Consider the following 25,456-nt stretch of genomic DNA (forward strand, 5'->3'; position numbering starts at 1 on the left):
TTACAATTTTTAAAATATGTACTATTTCGGTATTTTGCACTACTTATATTTTTCAGTTCGATCGCTGATCATAAATATCATCTCATTTATCAATTTATGTAACATAAGGAAACATTACAGCTGTTTACCAAATTGTGTATATGTAGTTATTGATCACAAAATAAAACAATGCATATGTTAATTGACAACAAAATAATATATATGTACATATATACTGTGGCAACCACGAGGTACTGGCCGTAAAACCATCGGTTGGCCAGTGCTTCGTTGGTAAGCAATTACTTCCTTCCCGGCTGTCGAATTAAATAGTTGTGCACTCACTCGCCCTACCCCCATAATACATATTGCCAACAATTAGTAGTGAAGAAAAGCATGATGACTACAAAAAGCTCTCAATAGTTTAATAGGTTTCTAATTTTTAAACTTTTCATATTCAAGTGACCAATAACTATGCTCCAGCCAATAGCTGTGACGTTTCCTCTATACTATGTACATAGTTGTCTCTTGACATGTGCCACATTTAATAAACCATTTGATTTGGTGTTGTTAGGTTTTTTTTCAGCCATACTTTATGCTGTATGGAGAGGTTTTCGCAGACCAAATGCAAGCAGAGTGCGGCTCTAAACCTGGACTTCCGACTTGCAAAGCTGGAGGTTGGGTACCACCACTCGTCATGTCTACATACTTACTTGTCGCCAATATACTCCTCGTCAACTTACTTATAGCCGTTTTCAACAATATATTCAATGAAGTGAACAGCATTTCGCACCAGGTCTGCATTCGGTGCTTTCTTTTCAGATGCTGACACTATACGTTTTTTCATCACCAAAATTACCCCCCCCCCCCCCCCCGCTATGTTTTTAGTTTTTATTTTTAATTACTTATATATTATTTTTGCTTTTGTTCCATCGCAGGTCTTTTATCAACCTTATTTTATGCTGTATGGAGAAGTTTTCGCCGACGATATCGATCCCCCGTGTGACACCGATCCCGGTTTGGAACCTTGCGAAACCGGAAGGTGGATTACACCAATCGCTATGTCCACTTATCTTCTCGTTGCCAACATTCTACTGATCAATCTCTTAATTGCTGTTTTCAACAATATATTCCAAGAAGTCAATGCTATATCTCATCAGGTCAGATTGACTCAAAACTCCATCCGTAGATTTTCGCACTAAAACTAACAACTGCCGTCTGAACTTACCCTCATCAACAGGGTATTAGAATTTCGTTAAACTAACATCAGACGATTCCATATCTCATTAGAAAACTAACTAAATTTAATTATAAAAAGCTTACCAATATACATAACTACAATGATTTTTTTTTCTTAATAATCGCACAGTTTTTTTTTATTTTTATTATTTATTTGGTGATGAAAAAATAATATTTCCTCATTTCATTTACTAAGGTATTATAAAGAAACACTCTCTTGCTTCGATAGTTTGTATGTACATATAATATGTATAAATATACTATATACATACATTATATGTAATACAAAAAACAATTTACACCCAAGCATCAAGTTAAGCTGCTTTAAAACTATTACATACATTTTTTTTTTTTTTCACTAGAGGAATATGTGTGATATTTACTTTGAATAACTTCCGTTGTGCTGAGACTTTGGCATTATTAAGTTAAACTCTGAAGCTCCATAATGCCTTTGTAAATGAAATTATACCTATGTAGTACCTATACATATTACTCTAAAATATTTGTTTTGGTCATTTTGGTATTTAAGCTACATTTACACCCAGTTCAAGGCATTTAACGAATACCTGATCAGTATCTGGTGTCATATCACCGGCAAATACTGATATTTGAATCGTCAGTGGAGTTCACCAAAACATCACTAGCGATATGTAAAACCTCAATGTGGTTAATTGAGCGTCAAATATTGGTTACGAGTCCGTTAAATGCCGTAAACTGTAATGGTAATGGAGCCCGTGAAAACTTAGTTCCCATAGTTTTTGTCAATATTTTTACGGTACATATTACAATAATTTTCATCTAACATTTTGTTTAACAATAACCAAGTTGCAATTATTATATTATAATACTAACCAAATGAATTCTAGTAAATTTCATAAAAATATTTAATAGCAAATGTGTTTTTAATCAAACAGTCGGTAATGAAATTTCAATTGGTATTTAAAGGTTTGGATGTTCCAACGCTTCACTGTTGTGATGGCTTACGAACAAAAACCTGTACTTCCTCCACCCCTCATTATTTTATCACACGCTTATCTTCTGCTCAAATGGTTGAAGCGAAAAGCTCGAGGCGTGCGAGAAACTTATGATAATGGACTCAAGTTGTTCTTAGAAAAAGATGACATGGAAAGGTTATATGATTTTGAAGAAGAATGTGTCGAGGGATACTTCAGGGAACAGGTAATGTGACTCATCCATCTATGTATCTCTTGTCTTGAAATTCAATTGTTACATTATTTCGTAATTGGTGTTGCTAGGAATTCAAACTCAATCAGTCAACTGAAGAACGCGTAAGAAATACGTCTGAAAAAGTCGAAAATATGATTCAAAAAATAGAAGACATTAATCAAAAAGAAAACTTTCAAATAACATCTATTCAGGTACAACAACTTTCTAGTAATACATACATTTTATATGTACACAATATCGGAATTAAAATTATACAAATATTAAATCATTTTATGGAAATTTAGGGAGTCGAATTCCGCATCCGGAAACTCGAGGAGCTTTCAGACCAAATTATGAATCATTTAGCTGTAATTCATCGCTTCATGGCGACTCATCCCCATATGGGTGGTCGAGGTGGTTCGACGGATACTCTGAGCGTTGAACCTCCTCCGTTAAAAACGCACGATCGTCTCAGACGGTTCAGTGAGAGATCAGAAGTTGCTTCAGACGGCGAAGGTGGACCACCGATAAACGTCCCTCGTAGACGAATCACACGCGCCTACACGGAAGCTCGACCCGACACAATATACTTCGACGACATGGCTCCTATTCACTTCAACGTCCCCGTCAAGGAAGAGGACGAAGATGATCTGAACTCTTGCTTGGCCCCACCAAAGGTATTTACATACATATTTATACAATATGTAATGTGTACTTGAATCATTCTTACTGTTGTCATCATATTATATGTACAATAACATTATACACACACATTCTGTGCATGACATTAGGCCAGTTAGGTATGGACTTCTTTAGAATTGTATAATATTATTGCGTAGGGGTGTTTGGAGGATCCAAATGAAGAGAAGCCAAAGTCGCTTCACAGCATTTATTGGGGGATTAAGGAAGTCCACGCGCAGCCAGCACTTGTTCCAGAATGATCCCCCATGCCAAGTGTACTTCCTTTTTAAGGACAGGTTGCTCACTGTAGCGTCTTCGACCCGTTCGTCCATCTATTGTTCAGTCACGTACGGTCTTACAGAGTCAGGTCTGCACAGTAACACGCCTTCGTCCGGATTCTGAGAACTAGCGGAGATGCCGCTAGTTCGTGCCCTAATCCGGGGGTCTCCATTGTCCACGTCCGAATGCACTTTAGGCGGCGTATAATCCCCGACTGTAACTAACCGCCGGCTCCTCATACATAACTGCTTCGTAAATAACAGCTCTTTTAGTTCGAGTTGTATTAAAAGTTATTTACATACGTATGTATTTTTAAACCATGCCATAATGTACGGAATGAATTAAAGCAACTAACATGCATATATACAGGCATATTTTTGTAAAATTAGCCGAGTGATGGGGGTTTAATCTGGTAATTTAACCCCCTAAATTTAAATCTTTTTTTAGGCCAAAATAGGGTAGTAAGGGTGATTACATCAAGATTGACAAAGATACAAGAATAGTACATATAGGATCATTTATACTTATTTTTATTTCAGCTGGACATCCATATCAATATTGAAAGTCAGCGACCGGAATCTACGTCTGAATCTTCCGAAGGTCACGTTGGACGAGGAATCGTAGGGCAGACGGTTACAGAATTAGATGTCGGTGCTGTGGATCAACCAGAGATAGCACTACTCTTACCACACAGCAACGATTCCAAGGAAACCGATGAGCATCCTGACGATCAAAAACGTATGCTTCGTTTTTGAGCTAAGATTTATGGTTGATCGGCTTGTTTTAATGTATACAATTTTTAGGGGAATCGGCTGATCTTGAAAGCCTACCAGAGATTGTATCTTTAAGGGGAGACGGTTGCAGTCGAACTGTACTTCGAAGACGTAACAACACTCGGAGGTACATATACATATTTTAAATTCGCTTCGTTTCTGTCTGTTGTATTTATTTCTGTCTATGCTTATTCTTTATTACTGGATTTGCATATAAAATATTTAGTTAGTATTATACATATTTACGGTTTGCCCACTTTTCTAATTACATATGTATGTTTCTTTACGAAATTGTTTCGACACATATTTTTTTTAATTATTATATACATACCTATATTTATTAAATGGATTTTGTGTAAATTCTCAATTTCTAAATATTTCTTATCACTCTTTTCTTTTTTATTGTACTAACAGAGTTAGTCGTATAAGTGTGTTGAAAGAAATCCACCGCTACGATTGGCTCTATTTTTATTATTCTTCTTCAACTTCTTTCTGTTATAAACTTATGTAAACATCTTTTTATTGTTGTTTATGGTGCTACAGCCCCTGCAGGGCTTTGGCGTCCTTCACAAATATTCGCCTTACGAGGTTGGTTCTGCTAGTTATATTAAACAACACGTAGAATCATGCTGGAAAACGATGACAAAGTCGTGCCATATCCTCTCAGCTCACAATCAATCACAAACACACTATGTTATATGTAGATCTAGTTGTTTATTAATTGTCTATAAAATAAAGCATGAACAAACGCTAATCACGTGTTGTATATATTATATGTATATTTACAAATGTGAGTACAGTATATATTTACATTTGTATTAAAACTCCGATCATATTATATTTCAGTTTCATTTAGTGAATTCACTACATAATAATATTTTCCTCTTTGATATATTCATTAGTTTATACTTTCTATCCTTTATATGTATGATATGTAGTTCCTCATATTATTTTAAGGATAAGACTATTTCTGCATACTGTAATTGTGTATGTTTGTACATATGTGTGTATATACACAAACTTAATTATATACATACATACATATGTAGCTATGTATATTATTATTTATTGAAATTATTATTATAGTATGTAACACTTAATAATTGAGTTTCTTTAATAATAATCGTTAACTTAATATTGGGTTCTTTAGTTCAATTTTGAAAAATATGCTTCGCTATAAAAATAAAGAAGTAATCAAGTATCAATAATACAATTGCATCTTATGCTTTTCACGTCACATCAACACATCAGCACCATTAAAAAAATTTAATGTCGTCTTCTACATATGTAGTTCCAAATATGTATATATTACTGGTAAGTTTTCAAAGTGTAATTTTCTACTGAAAAATACGACTTCATACACACTTCGTAATACTCGCAAGAAATATTATATACATAGTATGTAAAAATTTTCTCGGAAAGAATTGAACTAATCAGCTCATTTGTCAATATACTGTTTTTACTCAATTTGCATGACTTCATTAGATATTAGATTTGCTAATAAATGTCAATCACAAAATATACTAGAATCTCATTAAATTACATACAAGTGCAGTACTAAAAACAAACATGGAATAGTTTCGTATTTAATTCAAGAAGAAAAAAAGTAATAAAACTAAAGATCATACTTTATGTTAGATCGTCGGAAGGTGGAAGTGATCTCGGTGGTGGGATATTTCTGGGTCCAAGCTCTCACTATCCACCTCGTCGTCAACACTCTCAAACACACTCTGAACCAGATAATTCCACCGACGCAACTTCCGTTCATGGTAATATCCATTATATTCTACTGATAGTTTGAATTTTTATTATATGTATCATGTGATGTCTTCTATTCAGACTATATTGCAGCTAAAGCCGTGCCAAGCTCCTCGAGGGGACCTCGCCAACTCTTACTGGCTATGCACGCTGAGTATACGAGTATCACGGATGAACTTGAAACTGTGTGCGGTCTTTTATCACCACCTCGCACTCCCCGGTACATTGTTATTTAAGCTACTCATTATACATACATACATATAATATAATAAACGAAGAACAATAATCGATTAATCTAAGTGATGTTGTTAGATGCTCATTGTCCTCCAACAGACCTGGCGAATCACCGGGACGTCGTCGACACGCTTCCGAAATGAGCCATCCTGAGTTTGCTCTTTTCATCGAAATGGAAAATCTGAGGGATGCGGAAGAGAATGACTATCAATTGATGGAAAATTTAATTCAACGAAGGTTCGTTTATATATTAATATTGATGATGAGATTTTATTTTGGGTCGTATTTTGGATTGTTCTGATTGTAGTGTTGTTTTAGGTATGACGATGAAGAAGGATCTGGTAGTGGAGCCGCTGAAGAAGAAGGTGGAGTCACAATGAGAAGAACTACTGGAAGTATCAGTACCCATTTACTATCGGTCACTGATAGTCGAGAATACCGTGGGCCCCAAGGAAGGTTTGATTTTACTCTAACATACATACATATATTATATTTTATGTACAGATTAATGTATTTTATTGTATAAACATATATTGTGAATACGCTGCGAAATTGTCGGACATATTTGGTCATCCATTTGCCATTTGGCAACAGTTTTACGCATGTTTGACCATTGTTTACGGAGTTCACCATCCCCTCTTTGTCACTCTTACAATAGCATTACTGGTTTTAGATGTCTTCGTCGAGCGAGTGCATTTGAAGTGCGAGAACCGACGTCTCCACTAAAATCCAACGCGAGTCGTGCTTGTGCTGATATTCTACTACCAGTTCCTTCTCCATCACCGCCTCAAGCAGTTCGACAAAGCTCTGGTAAAGTCTCATATGTGTTTACTTATGTACATACATATATGAAGTAGTATGTATGAACGAGCGTTGTTTAATACTTTTTTACGTGTAATACGTATTTCTCAGGTGAAACAAACGTATCAAGCGAAGCCTCAATTTGTAAGCTGGAAAGCGAACGTCGGCCATCGTTGCCGCCAGCTCTTCCACGACCACCACTGCCGTTGCACGATTCCCGAGAAAACCAGCAACCGCCTCCAGCTCAACCGCCTAATTCAGAAACGATGTGCTAATTACAACATTAAGAATGACCAACTTACTCATTAATTGTATAATGTGGTAGTTAAAGCAAAAAATAAAAGTTATATACACCTATGTATGTACATATGTATGTAATTGTACTGTGAATGACGAATTATAATATACATAATATGATATTATACATATGTATATCGGAGGATGATGTCTGTACTTAAAATAAAATCGAGATATTGTATTTATATATTGATACAATAACTTCAATACATATTATGTAATAATTAATGCATACAAATTCATATTGGATTGTGTATCGAATAATATTTTGAATTGTTGTTGTCGTTATTTTTATTTTTATGACTATATGCATATGTATGTATTACGTATTTTTCTCTAGGAATCATAATTTGCAATGTGCTATGTTTAGTAATTTTACTATTGAAAGTTATTAACTTATTGATCCCGAGGATCGCCTTTTATAGGGAACATGTAAATGAATACATAGGACTCGTTTAATATACCTAACATAATGAAAATTAGTTTTCTCGAATCGTACATGCATGTAATACGTATGTACGTATGTATGTATGTAATCTGTCAGTTTTCATCCCATCAATAGCAATTACTAGTCATTTTAATTGAATTTTGTATACTTTTGCTTAATTTTACTTTAACGAGTAATACGAGTGCTGTAGTTAAATAAATACATACAAATATTATATGTATGTATAAGTTTACATTTAATTTTATTATTATTACATATAGTATTTATAATGCGATCATATCTCACAACTTTTGTTTAATGTAAGATTATACCTATTGTACGAAAAATTAAACATATCAATATTGTTTTGAGACTATCTAATATAATATTGTACATACATACATATGTATGTATGTACTTTTGTAATACTATCCAATTCTTGACAAAATTAATTAACATTCGGGGGCCAGAATGTTACTTGGTAACGTTGTTCAAAATGTCTATGAATAATTATGTTTTAAAATGTTGCTTTTTTTTCATTATAAATAAAACACACAATATTATATTCGCAAGAATTCAACACTTACTAAATTATTTTCAATTTGATCTGAATTGCATATTAAGATGGTGCCAAAAGCTGTTTGACTTGTCTTTTTATTTTATTCATATTTTTGTATGCATATGTACGTTAAACTTTACCATAAATCAAGTTGTATCCTAGAAAGTCGTTTTGTTCTCACATCGTATTATATTATATATACATGTACTATATATGTACATATGTGTGTATGTATGTACATATATTTACAATCTCAATGGAAATCTGAAAATCATCATTTGACTGAGTAGGTTATTTTATAACAATACGAATTCGCATAATTTATTTTTGTAAGTTGTTGAAATTTTGAGAATTTTTAGCGTTTTAAATACATGAACATACATACATATAATACATTTCATCTTTATCTTAACTGAAATAAATATACATATTATAGGTATACATATAAATATATATATACATATATTGTTCGTATAATCTCGTCGGTGTGAATTTTAATTTTTAAGAACATATGTATTCGAATATCATATGAAATACATATATTATACACACATATGTATGTGTTATACATATGTAGATTGGTAAAAATATCATTTGCCAAGGACAATAAATATTTGTTTTTACGTTTTATTTTAAGAAGTTGCTAAATAATGATTGTATTGTAATAATAAAAACATTTAGGTACATACAAACATACATTTGTGAAATTAATTTCCATTACAATAACAAATATTTATTGTTAAAACAAGATAAATTCTTATATGTATATGTATGTATAATGATATAACCTAACTGCACACTTTTGATGTATTTTTATGTACCTTCTTCAGAAACGACTTTTATTATTTAGACTAATTCCTTATTATCATGCCGTTCTTATTTCATTCATTTTATCTCTTTGAATCGATTACTTATTGATGTTTAAAACGTCTACTTTATTTTAAATAAATATATTCTTAAATTTTTACATACTAATCTCGATGTTTAATCCATTGTGCCTCACACATTCACTATCCTATCTAGGTAGAATATTTTTTATTAAATTTATTTGTGTGTGTGATGATGTCTAAAGATTAGATATAGGTATGTATATTATAATAATAATCATATCAAATTGTTTTTACTTTGTTTTTCCTCTGAGGACACATCCATCTACTTTTTCTCATGTTAACTTTTCTAAATCTTACCTATGTATGTACTTTGATAAAAATAAATATTTTCGTTTTTTAAAGAAGTAATTTTACTATCATATTATTACTATACATATTATAGGGCAGGTGATAGGTTTCGACTGATTGGAAACACCTTTTGTGTTGTAACAGGATCGTTTATTTATGTTCAGTGGTTACAATGGTAATTGTATGTACGAAGAAGTTGAGCTTCGGAGAGGTGAGCTGGCTGAACTCCAGAGGTTCACTTTGACGTCTGGAGCTGGTGCTTCGCTTTATATATGTACATTGTGGCTCGATGCGTGCCATGTGCAGATGTCTTTGTCTTCAGGTCAAGTGTCGTAGTTGCATGATGACATCACGTCTGTATTTGGTTCGTTTTACGATCGAGCGATGAAATCTTTCTTCCGGAATAGCCAAAGTCAAAACACAACTGAAGGATGCGACCTCCAGAGAAAGTCAAGTAGACCGCTAAACACAGCTACAGGACACAACCTCCAGAGAAAGACAATTCGCCATCTAAACCGGTGCAGGACGCGACCTACAGAGAAAGACAAGTCAACCTCTAAACACAGCTGCAGGACGCGACCTCCGGACAAGGACATTTGGACCGTATATAAACCCCCTACAGTAGACTCAACTACACAGTTCAGTCAGACCTTACACCGAAGACAAGCAACTAGCCTTCTTTACTGCGATTACAATGTTCTTTTTTTATATATATACCAGGAAGGCTTTACAGGTAAATCCCAATGCGCCTTCCTGGCCAATTACAAATGCAGCATTTTTTTATTACAAGCCGTTGAATTACGAGACATCTATGAATTGTACATCAATTATACTTCAAATAGTGGTGACATAGTAGGTAGAGAGGATTTTTAGCCAATTTTTTTTTTTCCGGGAACCGTTTCAACAAGAAATCAGAGAAAATTGGCAAACTCTGATAGGAAACGATCAACCTGGAATCACAAATCCAGATCTGACCAACAGCATACTCTGAAAAATTCATTTTCATTCGAGGCCCAGGCCCAGGGATCGAACCCGGCGCCTCTTGACGCTATACGCATACGAAAGATCGTAGGCCAACACAGTCGAAAACACTATGGTCCATGAAGAATCTTCGGCAGTGATACGGCCTCAGTACCCAACCACTATTCAGAGTATGGATGGGAACTCTGGTTGCCGACGTTTTGCGAGGACGAGTCACATCGAGAAGAATAAAAATGGTCTATTAGATTTAAAAAAAAAATGTACTGATTTTATGATATAATTTACCAAGACAGATATTCAAAAAAAAAAGTACCGTACTGGTAAAACCAGGACGAATGGCCACTTTTACTATTGCATGGGCAATTGTTTAGCAAAATCGGCGTTTTTTGAAACAATTGGAGTGGAATGAATGAAGCTCGTTGGAACTTCTTGTTGGCAGTATTGAAAAGTGTTACGACCAAAATCGAACCATTCAAGGTTATGTGTTGTTTTGACGTTTGTGTCGTCGTCTGTCCGATTCCAATGCAAGAATCGCATATCCAATAATACAATGTCGTCCAGAAGCAGAAGCGATGTTCGTCGCCATTCCAAGAAAGAGAGCGAACCTTCGTCGTCGTCGTCGTTCTCCAGACGTCGTGACGACTCCACGACCTTCAAACGGAAATCTTCCCGTTCCGACGAAGCCAGGGAACGCTCCCGAGATCTCTCCAGCTCCAAATCGTCCAAAAAATCCAACAAAAAGTCTCACAAACACAAGAAGAGTAAGAAAAAACATTCAAAACACAGATCCTCCTCGTCGTCGTCGTCTTCTTCATCTTCGTCTTCGTCTTCGAGCAGCGATGGCGATAACGAAATCAAGCTTTTCCAGCGACTACAGGACGAACGATCGAAACATATGCAAGAAAGGAAAAAACAAAAAGAAGTGTTAAAAATGAACGAAACACCCGAAGAAAAAAGGTTCGTAACTTAACTTTCGCATTTTTTTAAACCTTCCAAACATTTGTTAGTTTTATCTACAATCACGATAAAATTTTAGTAAAATCATCGTTCTCCATCTGTTACATAAAATTTTTGGTCACAACCGACCCTCATCCTATCGTTGAAAACTATGGCTGCGCAGTGGACAAACATTCAATTCTGGATACATATACATATTATAATTATTATCTGAATGGTCTATTAATAATAATCTACCGTTCAGCTTGACAAAGTGCCATGTTATTTCCTTTTCAAGGTCTCTCTCTCCTATTGAGTTCGCTTATAGCCTTCGGAACTATCAGTTATCGCAAACTGACTCAACTGTGGATCTTGGCATACCGTTTAGAAGTGACTTCAAATTTTCGACTCATATTTCAGATATGTGCTGTGAGGCCACCAAAATGCTTGGATTTGTTTTGCGCAGTGCTCACTACTTCCAAGATCCAAGTATAATGGTGTATAATGCTTTATTGTTCGCTTGTTCGGAGCATATTAGAGTTTGGGTGTGTAATTTGGAGTCCCACTGAAATTAAATGTTCTCTCTTGATAGAAACAGTTAAAAAAAAGTTTCTTCGATACCTTTTTACAAGGTGTTCTCGGCTTTGACTCATTATTATTGCCATTTCCAAATACTTCTTTGGAGTATTAAAGGGAAGTATTGACAACCCTTCGATTTTATCGGAACTTCAATTTTGGGCGCCTGAATGCAGCAGTGCTTTGCGTCATCGTTTACTTTTCCAACCTGTTGCTGCGAAAACGTCTGCTTTCAATAACTCTTCTCTTTTAAAGGCTATACGGTTCCTTAATGCAGCGGTTTCAAAACTTTATGCTACTACTCCTCCCTAAAAAAAAATTTTTTTTCCGCGCCTCCCTACCTTTTATTTTTTAATAGATATAATAATATAGACACGTTTTAAATAATAAACCTTTATTAAAAAATATATACTGAACACTACAATAGACAGAATAATAAAAAGGTTTTGCTATAACATAAATTTATACGAACACGTATATTTATTTTTATATTAAATTACTAATTAAACTACATCTAACACATGTTGTTTATTGCCACAAAGTTTATCAAATCTTGGGGGCAATATGGAGAGTGCCACTCGTAACTCCTTTTCGACTATTAACCTGGTTCGATATTTGGTTTTCATTGCAGCTAATGCCGAAAAGCCCATTTCGCATAAATAATATGTTACAAACAGTGCCGGCTTTACACTCAATGGTGCCCTCGAGCAATTTTTTCTGAACACCCTTAGAAAAAAATTTCGCCTTTGGAGCTCTAATCTAAAATTTTGTATGGCTTTTGGCACTCTAATTTTAAAATTTAAAGCGCATTTGACGCATCGAGCGGCGCCCTAACTTATTTGGCGCCCTCGGGCGACGCCTGACCCAGCCCCCTCCTAAAACCGGCACTGGTTACAAACAGTAGAAGCACTTGCATTGATTTGCAATACAAAGATTCATACTCTCCACTAAGATTCATCCAAAATTTAATTATGGTTTCATTTTGAAACTTTTGTTTTAGTGAGCTATCGCATGATAATTCTATCAATTTTTCTTTTTCGATGGTTGTCAGTTTGAATTCATCTTCTTCATTGTAGTTAAATGGATTCTGTATACACAAAAACTTTGAGAAATCAAGGTCTTTGAAATAATTGGAAAAATGCAGCACTTAACCATCCAAGTGCTCAGTAAAAAGATTTTTACTTGCTTCAATATTGGCTGTGGCCCAGAAATATTTGGAAAGTGAAAACATATCCAACTCATTCTTTTGTAAATTTAATTTCCATAACTTCAACTTTTTAATGAAAGCTTTTACTTTGTCTTTTTGAACAAGTGGATGTATTTGTAATCCCTGCATTGATTTATTTAAACCGCTCAATTTTCCAAAAATTTCAACCAAATAGGCAAGTCTAACAATAAAATTATCGTTCGTCCACAAATGTGCCTCTTCATGTTAGTTTTCTTCGAGAAAGGTTGCTAATTAAATGTGTATATAAAAATGAAAGAAAAATAAAAATAAACATTCATGCATTGAATTTTTACTGTTAAGCTACGATATGAAGTTTTATTTATTTGTAGATATTATGGTATGAAAATTATTTTTTTATTAAAAAGTTTTGGCGCCTCCCCTGGCAATAGTCCGCGCCTCCCAGTTTGGAAACCGCTGCCTTAATGTGATAGATGAACATTTGGACCTGTTTGATTGTCATGTTGATGAACTGGTCAGTTTCATGAGATTCAACACCAGTCTATTTGAATAAGATGAACGATTGCCAATTTTTATTGTTTTTTTTTTTTTGTAAGACTGGTGTGACGCATAGAGGCAACCTGTTAGGTCACATTGGTCATTATTTTGATATTATTATTATCTATCCATTTATATAATGTATTTATTCTAATAATAAATTAAATATATATATTTACATATATAATTTGATTGAAAATAATGCTTTTTGTAACTACAGCGTGCTTTGGAAGAATTGATTGTCAGAGACCGGGTGATATTCGATGACATCACTAATTATACAAACATGTGTGTTGATTATTGATTACAGAGCTCGTCGAATTCGCGAGAAGCGCGAGAAAGAGCGACGTAGACGAGAACGAATGGGCTGGGACGGAGAGTATCAGCACTATACGAATCAAGACAATCCTTTCGGTGATGCTGCGCTGACGCAAACTTTCGTTTGGAACAAGAAATTAGCGAGAGAAGGTCTCGCGACGGCGTCACGTGAACAACTCGACGCTCGCAGCAGACAGAAACAATCCGAGAACAAATTAGAACTCGAAAAGGTATATTAGGAACTCGAAAACTGCATACATACATGTATGTTTTTACAAATAAGTTAGTGTACGAACGATCTTTGACCGTTATTATTACTGCAGGTGAAGAAGCGCCGAATTGAGAGAGAAGCCGAGAGGGAATCCAGAGAAGAGGAGGCTCTGTCGTTGCAACGCGGACGGGAAGCTGCACAATGGCGGCACTGGCGTACTCTCGAGGACGCGTTTCACTTGAAACAAGCACGTCTTCGAACACGCATTCGAATACAAGACGGCAGAGGTAATAATTCCAGGACAAGCTACACTTCCACACACGTATCACACTTTTGTATATTATATTTTTTCGATTTTTTAGCCAAGGCTATCGATCTGTTGGCTTGGTACGTGAGCGCAGAAGGCGAAGTAGATGCTGTGGAAATGCACGAGCCGTATACTTACCTGAACGGCTTAAATGCAGCCGATCTTGAAGATCTTCTCGAAGACATCAAGGTAATGTACATATTCGAATACATATCGTTTCTTACCGACTTCACTTCACTTTTTAATAGCTTTCGTTTCAAGGTTTATAAAGAATTGGAAAATGATGAACATCTATCGTACTGGTCAGACATCACTACGATCGTTCACGACGAATTGGAAAAGTTGAGACGCGCCGAAGTATCGGCCGGCGGTCAAGCGGGCGACGGAGACATGCCTCGTCGAGACGGCATTCATCATGCCGTAGCCCAAGATGTCACCCAAGTTATTACATTTTTTTATTTTCTTCATACTCAAGATAAGATAAGATCGCAAAGTTGATATTTAACTTCTTGTTCAAGGTATTCAAGGGAAAGACTGGTGTCCAATTGGAGGCTTTAGAAAAACAAATAGAAGAAAAAATCAGAGGTCGACATGACGGTGTCGATATAGGATATTGGGAATCCTTATTGTCTCAATTGAAAGGTATTGCATTTCAATCTAGTCACTTTTTTTCCAAAGGAGTCATGAAAAATCATGTTTTTGATTAAACAATTGTTACTAAGTTTGACTCGTTATATTCATGGTTTCTATCCAATGATAATTCTTTTTCTCATTATGTGTTAAGGAATTCAACTATTCATAAATAATAATAATATACATTTATGTGTGTTGGTATATTAAAAGATTTTACCAGACATTGATTTACATATGTACATATGTATTTACATCAGATCATATGTAGTCTATACCAGGGTTTCCCAAACTATGTTCCGCTGAACCTGAATAGGTGTTCTGCGACAATTTGGAAAGGTTTTATACACTGAAACACATTTAAAGATCTTCTACTTCATATTGAAAGGCGAGTGATGATCAATCTCCACTGATGTTTAGATTAAATTTTTAAGGACGTGAAGAAGTTTCCAAAGTATTTTTAGAACACCTACATAACTTGAAAACAACTCGTTTGCAATATTTTCCGAAAACTAGTAAGGACGATTCCTGGGTTCGGAATCCATTTTCACCAATTGGAAATCCAATTGATTTAATTAGTGAGTGTGATTTGAAACAAAAATACAAAGATCAGCCTTTAAATGATTTCTGGGTTAGTTAGTCAGAAGAGTACCCCAATTTTTCAATAAAGGCTATTACTGTTTCATTTCTATTTTCTACAACATATTTATGCGAAGCAGGATTTTCTTATTATTTATTTTTATTTTATTGTTACAAATCAATATACGCTCGCCATTACAGATTTGCTCCAATGCGACGGGTGTACGTTAACGAAATACAGAATACATAAACAATCAGAAATATGTACAGTAATACATATACAATCAGAATATATAGCATATAACAATTAATCAGAAATAATAATCATAGAGACATCTATGGATTATTTTTAGACTTTTTTTTTGTGTACAATTTTTATACATATAATAAATACGAAATAATAGAGATGTCTATAGAGATATCTATAGATTTCAGATTACTGTGTATAATTATTACAAACTATACACAGGCAGATTTTGTAACAACAGAATTAGATCTAATACCAATTTTCAGGAACCGTTTCAGCAATGATCAGATAAAATTGGCAAACTCTGATAGAGAAACGATCGATTTGGAGTCACAAAACCCCCAAAATCTAACCAGTAGTGGCGAGGACTCGAACCTATGACCTCAGTGGTGCTAAATATATACGCTACCACTAAGCCAAACTGCTGGCTAAATTATGCTGCAACGAAGTCAAAGTGCAGGAACAGGCTCGACGCCACACCAGATATTAGAATGCAACTTACCAATATTGTGCCTGATATCAAGAATATATGCAATTCATGAACCCAAAGTCATTCAGTGCCTTATTTATTCATATTTTTATGTTTATATTTAAAAATAATGTGTTTTTATAAAAAAAATTTAAAACTCTTACTAGTAGGGATTAAAAAATAAGCCGTGTTCCGTTAAAATTTTCGGGTTTGCGAAGTGTTCCATTGCAGAAAAAGTTTGGGAATCCCCGTTCTATACATATGATATTCGTCGCATAGGCTGATGATGGAAATGTTCCTACAAGCTTCACTCAGATTAACTTTTTTTTAACAACTTCATATCCTTGCCTTTATCTTAGTGTTTTGATTGCAGCGCACATGGCGAGAGCTCGATTGCGAGATCGCCATCAACAAAATTTGAGGAGAAAGTTACAACTCCTCAAAGAAGAACAAGGCATGGCTCCACCAGCTGATCCCACAGCAGCCGCTAAGACTGCAGACGACAAGAACGAGGAACCAGGTCCTAGTTCGCAACAATCATCGCCCCGAGAGCCGGTGAAAGAGGAACAAAATTCTGACGAAGAGTAACGATTCCTCAAATAATTGTATCAAATTAATAATAATAATTCTAAATACGAATTCTAAACTGTATAATATTCCAGATGGGAAGCGGAAGAAACGGATATGACGACGGAATACCTGAAAATGTACGAACGAGGTCATTACAGTCCCACGTTACTCTCGTCCACGAAATTGGAGCCTGGAACACTATTGACCGATCCTACGGAAGACGAAGAACGCGTTATATTCTTACGAGCTGCCGTTCTCAACACTAACGACAAAGTAATTTTCTCTCATATTATATTGTACACATAATAGTTTATCGAGTGATGCATTTGAATCTGTTCATTTTCAGGATATGGAAGAGGCAGCCGAGGGAGCTGGTGTGATCGCCGCTTTGGAACGCGAAGCTCGTCGCGACATGGATACTGACGAAGTGCGTTTTAGCGTAGAAGCCCCGCTACTCGATCACCTATATTTGTGGTCAGATAAGTATCGGCCGAGGAAGCCCAGATATTTCAACAGGTTTGTTTGTGCAAAATCATTCCAACACTCATCGTAATCGTAATAGACGACATGGTATTTTAATCCGTAAACTTTTCTTTCAGAGTACATACAGGTTTCGAATGGAACAAATACAATCAGACACATTACGACATGGATAATCCTCCTCCGAAGATTGTACAGGGTTATAAATTCAACATTTTCTATCCGGATCTCATCGATAAAAATTCAACTCCACAATTTTCATTGGTAATTTTTTTTTTTACATATGTATAATGAATATTGAAAATCTATTGATAATTAAATTCAATGAAGTAAATGTAAATCAGTTCAGGTTTCAATTAGACGGCAAACGTCACATACAAATCATCAAAAAATTACTTTATTTCACTTCAGTTTAACAAATGTAAAATGATTCGGAAGTGGCAATTTAACTCGTTTGTATTGCTTTTTTTTTTTTGGTAATTTTAAATGTTAATTTACCACTATGGATCGTAAAAAAGTATGCTGTTTTTAATAAAATCTCATTCTAAGGCCGTCAACACATTCCAAACTTTATAAACAAAAAAAAGTATTATTTAAAAGATTTAGTTTTAAACTCTCATTAAAATGTATGTATGTAGATATCATACTAGCATATCTTAATCCAAAATATCGATAGATAAATTTAAAATATAAATACATTATTTTTACCCATATAATATAGGGTCAATTATATGATAAACCAAAGTTTCTGAAACGAAATAGACTTCCGATATTCACAATATTATTTTCATTTACAACTCTATTCGCAAATATTAATTGATTGATGAATTTGCTTTTCAGAAACCTTGCACGGACAATGTAGACTTTGGTATTCTCAGATTTCACGCGGGTCCTCCGTACGAAGATATAGCTTTCAAAATAGTCAACCGAGAATGGGAGTACTCGTACAAACGAGGCTTCAGGTGTCAATTCCAAAATAACATATTCCAACTGTGGTTCCACTTTAAGCGTTATCGTTACAGACGATGAATCGCACAATACTGCATATCTATGTACTATGTATGAAATTAAAACAACACGATGGAAAACAAAAACATGTCTATAATTTCACTTTAATCGCGATTAGTTATTTACATTTACAATAAGCTATAAAATAAATATTTCGAAAGGGAGAATGGGTGTCGTCTATCGCTTCTCGGCGGCGACTTCCTCGCTGGCGGGATGAGCGTTCCGGAAGTTGGGGAATTGTTCCCACGGCGCGTTCAGCTCGAAGCGTCGGAACTCCTGCGCCAGCTCCAGCGGCTCGATGACGACGCGCTTCTTCTCGTCGTCGTAGCGAACCTCAACGTAGCCGCTCAGCGGGAAGTCTTTGCGGAACGGATGGCCTTCGAAGCCGTAGTCGGTGAGGATCCGCCTCAGGTCGGGGTGGTTGGCGAAGAACACGCCGAACATGTCCCAGATCTCGCGCTCGTACCAGTTGGCCGCTTTGTACACCTCGTTGCACGTCTCGATCGGCGTCAGCTCGTCGGTGTACGTCTTGACGCGGATCCTCGAGTTGTACCTACAAAACGAAAACGGCACATTAGATCTATTTTTTTTATTTTATTAATTGAAAAATCAACAGACAGGATGTACATAGATATGTACAAAAAAACAAATAGTAAATAAATAATATATGTAACATCCGAGTCCAATAATAGATTTTACAAAAATGAAAAAGATAAATATGAGGAAAACAAATTAAAAAGTAAAGAATAAAGGCATGACAAAATATGTAGAACATTGCATAATTAAACTATAGTATTAAAATATTTGGAGAAGGTTATAAAATAGAATATAAGAAGAAATTGAAATTTACAAATATAAAACAAATGAAAAAGGTAAATACAAAATAAACAAATGAAAAGGAAAATAATGAAAGCTATAATATGATTAAATCTATATGAGAATGTAATATACATATAATAGTGAGAGAGAGAGAGCGCACCTGAGCGAGAGCAGGCTGTAGATGATCTCGAAGCGGCACTCGCGAGAGGGCACGTCCATGCCGGCGATGTCTATGAGGTTGGCGAACTGCGCGTTGTGGTGGTCTTTGAGGAACTGCAGGACGGGGACGGCGCCCTCGGGGGCCACCAGCACCTCCAGCTCGTCGCCCGCCGTCAGCTGCACTCTTTGCACGTACTTGGGCAGACACTCGCTCACGTACTTGCCGAAGTCCACGAGCGTGGAGCGCTGCGCGGCCGAGGGGCTGCGCACAGTGGGTCGGGACTCCTGTCCTGTCTGCGCCCCCGCACTCGACAGCCCCCTGAGGGCCCCCATCGCGCGCCCCCCGCCCCACGCGCCCCTCGCCGCGATCGCCGCGCGCGCCCAGTTGTGTAACGCCGACATTCCAACACTAGACACTCACCTCTCGGTCTGACAGATCGGGCTCGCCAACCGTAAATGTCACACAAATATGGACCAAACCTGACATGAATTTCACGGTAATTTGATTACTCCTGTACGAATATAGCACAACTTGTGCTATTCCTTCTTCTTCTTGTTAATGCCTTGTCCGCATCCGGACGTTGGAGACCACCTCGTCGATTATTTGAATATATCCGCATCGGTCTTCAGCGGCTCGGAACAGCTCTTCGCCGCTCATATCGGTCCACATGCGCATGTTTCGAAGCCAAGATAACTTTTTCCTGCCAATCCATTTTTTTCCTTCTATTTTCCCCATGGTTATCAAACGGAGAAATTCGTATTTTGGACCCCGTATCATTTGTCCGAGGTACTCCATCTTTTTCCGCTTGATGACAGAAACAAGTTCCCTGCCTCTCCCCATCATGCCGAGGACAGCTTCGTTTCATATCTTTTTGGTCCACGGAATCTTCAGCATACGCCTATAGACCCACATCTCAAAAGCTTCAATGCGACTGATCATCTTGGTTTTCAGAGTCCACGTCTCACATCCGTGTGGTAATACTGTCCAGACGAAGCTCTTCGCGAATCTCAACCGCGTATGAAGATTGAGATGCTTGTTTGTAAGCGCCGCCTTCATTTTTACAAATGCTGTTCTAGCCATCTCGATGCGGATTCTTAAATCTTCATCTGGGTCCATCTCTTCATTCAGCCAGGTACCCAGGTATTTGAATCTTTTTACTCTTTCTATCGCCTCTCCATCCAAGGTTAGATTCCCGGTGTCTGTTTGCATTCTATCTACTATCATAAATTTTGTCTTCTTTAGATTTATTTTATTTTATTTTTATTTTATTTTATTTCAAAAAATCAATACCACAGAGACTTGACAGGTTGCCCCAAAGCATCAATGTGATTTTAATACAAATAATAAAAATCATAAAAATTACAAAAAAAACATCATAAAAAAAATAATAAAAATCATAAATAAAAAAAAACATAAGAAAATAATAAAAATCATAAATAAAAAAAAAAACATCATAAAAAAATAATAAAAATCAAGTAAAAAATATGTACACAAAATAAAAACAAAGAAATAAGATTGAAAAATTTATATCGTGCTATTTAGGATGTGTTCCACCAACTCAACATAACTGGCATCGAATAGGTCCAAGTAATGTGCCAGTAAGTTAAGGAGTCGAACAGCTCTCGAGAGGGGGGAGTTCATGAGCACGTTTGATTTAGCCCTAATTGGTAAAAATATATCATGTGCAGACCTCTTCGATTGCTTTCTTGATGTACACGGTCTAGAGATCTTTGCAGGTCTGCTAAATTTTCAGCGACTAGTGCCATGTCATCAGCATATCTTATATTGGTGATCGTCTCACCGCCCACCTTGATGCCCTCCTGTGCTATTCCAGTAGAATCAAAACCAGTGATCTCATATATTTCACAACACAACACACGAGTCTTATGATGGCATCATCATCGCTCCTGTACAAACATGCAGGGCTCGAGGGCGACGTCCCCTTTGACTATTCCAGAAGAAATAGTTCATCGCTCGATCGTTAAACGAACGTATAGGGGGGTTGAAGGTTTTGGACCATTTCCCAGCCTATGGAAATTCAGTTGAATTTTGAAGAGGATCTTTATTACTCGATTAATACAGGTTGTTATGTTGTGAATATCTTACAACCTATGTATGTACTTATATTACTCTTTATTCCCGCTTGTTATCTTGATTCTTTGAACGTACGCTTAATTGATATTTTCCTTTAATGTTATTTATGAGACTTCCAAAATCTTTATTGTTTTAGTTGCATTTTTCTCACGACTCAATGCTATCTGCGTGACGAATTCTGTGCATCTACTCAACCATTTCTCGATACATTCAAAACACATATGTTAACACTAAAAATATCGTTTTTAAATAACTTTATTTCTTATTCTCACGCCACCAGCGTGACAAATTATGTTTCCCCCAAGTATCAAAACCCTTCTTAATCCGCACGACGAATTGTGTATCCGACCTCAAGGGATACATATGCAAAAATATTGTCTTTAATTAATTTTATAGTTTTACCAGCATTTTTCACACGACTCGACTCGAATCGTATTCCATCAAAAACCCTTTTAAAGCTGCGTAGCTAATTGTGTAACTAATTTTGTGTAAACCATTTCTCGATACACTCAAGGGTCAAAGTATTAAAGTCTTAAGATATTGTTTTAACGACTCGAGTTCCCCCCTAAAAATATTATTTTCTCACGAACTATGATTGGTCCAAATTGTTACCTTTATTAAATATATACTGATGTAAAACATATGGAAGACCACTTGCGATCGAACCGTCTCACTTGCGATCAAACACTCTAACTGGGACACGGACGATTGGGCGACCAGTGTTACTCGCCACTGCGACAATTGGACGACGAGACTGGCGGACACTGCGTCAATTGGGCCCTGCGTCAATTGGGCGCCCATCGCACTGGGCGATCGTCGACTGGGCTATGGCGACTGGGCGAGCTGGGCGCGTGGGCGACCGCCGACACGGCCCGCTGGTGAAGTGGTCGCCAAGCTTACGTAAACTCTGCGTTTTGCAAGGAACGACCGCGACCGTTAACGACCGCGAACGGAGCGTTATAGGAATTTCCGATGCACTGACAAATATTCTACCTACATACATATGCTTTATACCGCTTTATTTTTCGTTTCAGTTTTACCAATTTTTCGTAACAACACGAATCATACTATTAATTTTTTTCGCTATATTATATTACATTTGCTGGAATTTTATATTAAACGTACTTTTATAAATACATGTGTAGCACCTTTTCACAAAAAATAATTGTAAGATGACAAATCATATGTACCTACATATTCTCCAAAATAATATAAAAGTAAAATGATCGATTGAATCTTTCGCGCAGTGCTTTTAGTTTGTTTTCAAATGGACACACTTTTTTTTCTTTTAAATGTTATATTTCAGTTTTATCTATTGGATAAATTCACACTCTATTCTCAATTTTCTCAACACTGTATTAGTTATACATACTAACAAAATATTTTCTAATAGCGATTCTCAAAGTTTTCAAGATTATATTTTTTTTCAATGATGAAATACGTTTACGAAAAAAAAGCGCATACTTAAATTCGTTCGCGGAGCTCGAATAATTTTTTTCGGCTTTTCCCATAATTAAATTATTACATCGTTTACGATTCGCAGAGGCAATTCTCGAAAAAAATAGCTTTTTAAAGTAATTTTAAACATCTCCCGTTCTATGGTTATTGTTGAAAATTACATTGAGCCACAAAAAATCACGTTTTTTAGTTACCAGAGCGGAGACTAACCAATCTTTACTAACTTTGACCCACTGAATTCGAATATGATATTGATTTTTGCTGGTTGGTGATCGTTTACGAGATATGACCGTTTAAAAAAATGCGCGATTTTTACAGTTTTTTGGCTTTTGCGGTCTTTAACTCAAAACCTAGTATCGCTGTGCTCAAAGTGAGTATTGGAATCAATAGTCAGATGTTTTTCCTATTGATTGTGATATTGCATTGCTTTAAAATACTTGTATTTCATCATTGAATGGGAATGACATGAATAATATTATATCCTCTATTTTTGAAAAATCTTTAAATCTATCAAACACATTCTATTGTAGGGAGATATTTTCGTATCACATTTGAGCATTGAAGTAGATACTTCAATGAATTTGAGTCTTAAATGGTCAGTTTATTGTTCTCAAAAACATACCCAACTAACACCAAACATTCGAGCGAGAATTAACCTACGTAATTATTTTTTTTCCTGTATAACTGTAATCAATTCGGCTGCGATTTGTGTTTTTTAATTATTATTTAGTCGATCAATAGAGCGACTATCATCGGTTTGTTTGTTAAAAAATGTGGATCAACCGTAATAAATGCTTATTCCTAATCTTACGAAATTCCAAAATATGTAAAATTTGTATTCAAAGACATTTATTTATTTACATTAAATTAATTTTAGAATTGCTGGTATGTAGTCAATTCTAGAAACTCATAAATCGACCCGTTTTATTCGACCTTTTTTAATTTATTCCAATATTATTTTTTCAATATCGTATTCAAATTATTATTAATATTATTAATATATCACTGATCAAGTGATTTACTTTTACAATTTCTTGCTGGAAATTTGAAATCTGAACCGCTGTATTAGATAAACAGATGAGTGCTGGATGACCGTTATACATATGTACATATGTAGATGTAAACATGATTCGTTATACACGTACATATGTACATATGTATGTATGTATGTTGCTACTTTACAAAAGCAATAGATATTAAAAACCATGTGAACTGTATAATAGGTAAGTAAATACGAAATGAGCCTTAAATAATTTTGCAATCAATCCGTCGATTTTCATTCAGTATTTTTTTTTCTTCTCGAAGCAGGTTTTACGATTACCTACCAAAACAATGAAATAAATGGTCGGTCCCAAAATTGCAAACATTTTTCAAATGGACACACTTTTTTCTCTTTTAAATGTTATATTTCAGTTTTATCAATTGGATAAATTCACACCCTATTCTCAATTTTGTACTACACTGTAATAGTTATACATAATTACAAAATATTTTCTAACAGTGATTCATTCAACATTAGATGATATTTTGGACCGATCCCTTCGACAAAAAAAAGGGGAAGAACATAATATTTGATATTTTTACGATACAATCGTCTTAATGCAATACAATGCCTCTTTGGCCCTTCTGCGAACAAATTCTCTCATTGCCCCGAAAATATAAAAATCGATATTCGTACAAATTTACGTAAAAAATATTCGTACAAATTAAATGTTCAAAAATAAAAATATAAATACTTATATAATAGCGCGAATTGCATCGGCTTTCGATGATCTTAAAAAATATGGGATCAACCGTGTGATTGGTGCTTATTTTTAATCTTACGAAAATCCAAAACGTGTAAAATTTGTAACTCTCAACATTAAATCAATTCTAGAATCGCCAGTATTTAGTATATTCATCAAATCATAGTATTAATAAAGTTTTTTGATTTACTTTTCATTGATGAATAATGAAAATAAATATTAAATTGAAAATTTTCAAAATAACATATGTACATATGTATGTACATTCATACAACACACACATACATACATTGAAAAAATTATTTCCATGCTAATTATAACATTAGAAAATTACAAGGTTTATCTTAGTTTTGGACAAACCTCCTAAAACTTTTCCGATCGCTTTGAAACTTTGCCATTTTTTTTGGAATAAAAAACGTTTATTTTATCGGAGAGGTTTTGAAAAAACGATGAAAACCATTTCAGAATAATTTGAATTTAATAAAAGGATAAATCATACACAATATTATATTGTACGTACGTTAGAAGTATTGTTGAATTTGCGTCTCAAATCTGGAACCCAGAGTACTCTGGTGCAAGGAACAGATTGGAGCACATTCAGAAAAGATTCCTGAGGTGCGTCGGCAGCCCTGTTTGGATTGTCCTATGCATCCTATGAAGATGCTTGTAGGTGTCAGCATCTGCTTCCACTTGTCAAAAGAAGGGAGATAGCTGACATCTTAACAGCTTTGAACATCCTCAACGGCTCGTTCGACTGTCCTCAATTATTGAGCAGA

General features: G+C 35.4%; 5 protein-coding genes across 7 annotated transcripts in view; 2 read left to right on the forward strand and 3 right to left on the reverse strand.

The window, feature by feature from the left end:
* Positions 1-9,419, forward strand: part of Trpm (transient receptor potential cation channel, subfamily M) — a 154,205-nt gene extending 144,786 nt beyond the window's left edge. For both annotated transcript variants that reach the window (XM_077442150.1, XM_077442149.1), the window contains 12 exons: positions 915-1,136; positions 2,161-2,394; positions 2,472-2,594; positions 2,688-3,059; positions 3,882-4,080; positions 4,146-4,242; positions 5,754-5,884; positions 5,955-6,093; positions 6,186-6,344; positions 6,426-6,563; positions 6,781-6,917; positions 7,020-9,419. In XM_077442150.1, coding sequence (XP_077298276.1) covers positions 915-1,136; positions 2,161-2,394; positions 2,472-2,594; positions 2,688-3,059; positions 3,882-4,080; positions 4,146-4,242; positions 5,754-5,884; positions 5,955-6,093; positions 6,186-6,344; positions 6,426-6,563; positions 6,781-6,917; positions 7,020-7,183 — 2,115 coding nt within the window. In that variant the 3' untranslated portion in view covers positions 7,184-9,419. The remainder of the gene's footprint in view (positions 1-914; positions 1,137-2,160; positions 2,395-2,471; positions 2,595-2,687; positions 3,060-3,881; positions 4,081-4,145; positions 4,243-5,753; positions 5,885-5,954; positions 6,094-6,185; positions 6,345-6,425; positions 6,564-6,780; positions 6,918-7,019) is intronic.
* LOC143919699 (uncharacterized) overlaps positions 1-25,456 on the reverse strand; it is a 492,686-nt gene that overhangs the window by 309,013 nt on the left and 158,217 nt on the right. The window lies entirely within an intron of this gene.
* Positions 1-25,456, reverse strand: part of LOC143919698 (uncharacterized) — a 94,726-nt gene that overhangs the window by 23,859 nt on the left and 45,411 nt on the right. The gene's annotated exons all lie outside the window — the stretch shown is intronic.
* Positions 10,698-18,480, forward strand: cactin (cactin, spliceosome C complex subunit). The gene is made up of 11 exons (XM_077443111.1): positions 10,698-11,307; positions 13,896-14,133; positions 14,227-14,401; positions 14,477-14,610; positions 14,683-14,862; positions 14,940-15,063; positions 16,720-16,930; positions 17,009-17,189; positions 17,263-17,432; positions 17,516-17,660; positions 18,237-18,480. The coding sequence occupies exons 1-11, from the start codon at positions 10,901-10,903 to the stop codon at positions 18,423-18,425; spliced, it is 2,154 nt and encodes a 717-aa protein (XP_077299237.1). The 5' UTR covers positions 10,698-10,900; the 3' UTR covers positions 18,426-18,480.
* On the reverse strand, positions 18,477-20,068 carry ND-30 (NADH:ubiquinone oxidoreductase core subunit S3). The gene is made up of 2 exons (XM_077443113.1): positions 19,384-20,068; positions 18,477-18,957 (listed from the first exon to the last, which is right to left on the reverse strand). The coding sequence occupies exons 1-2, from the start codon at positions 19,782-19,784 to the stop codon at positions 18,582-18,584; spliced, it is 777 nt and encodes a 258-aa protein (XP_077299239.1). The 5' UTR covers positions 19,785-20,068; the 3' UTR covers positions 18,477-18,581.

Source organism: Arctopsyche grandis, chromosome 12 (assembly GCF_051622035.1).
Source record: "Arctopsyche grandis isolate Sample6627 chromosome 12, ASM5162203v2, whole genome shotgun sequence".
NCBI lineage: Eukaryota > Metazoa > Arthropoda > Insecta > Trichoptera > Hydropsychidae > Arctopsyche > Arctopsyche grandis.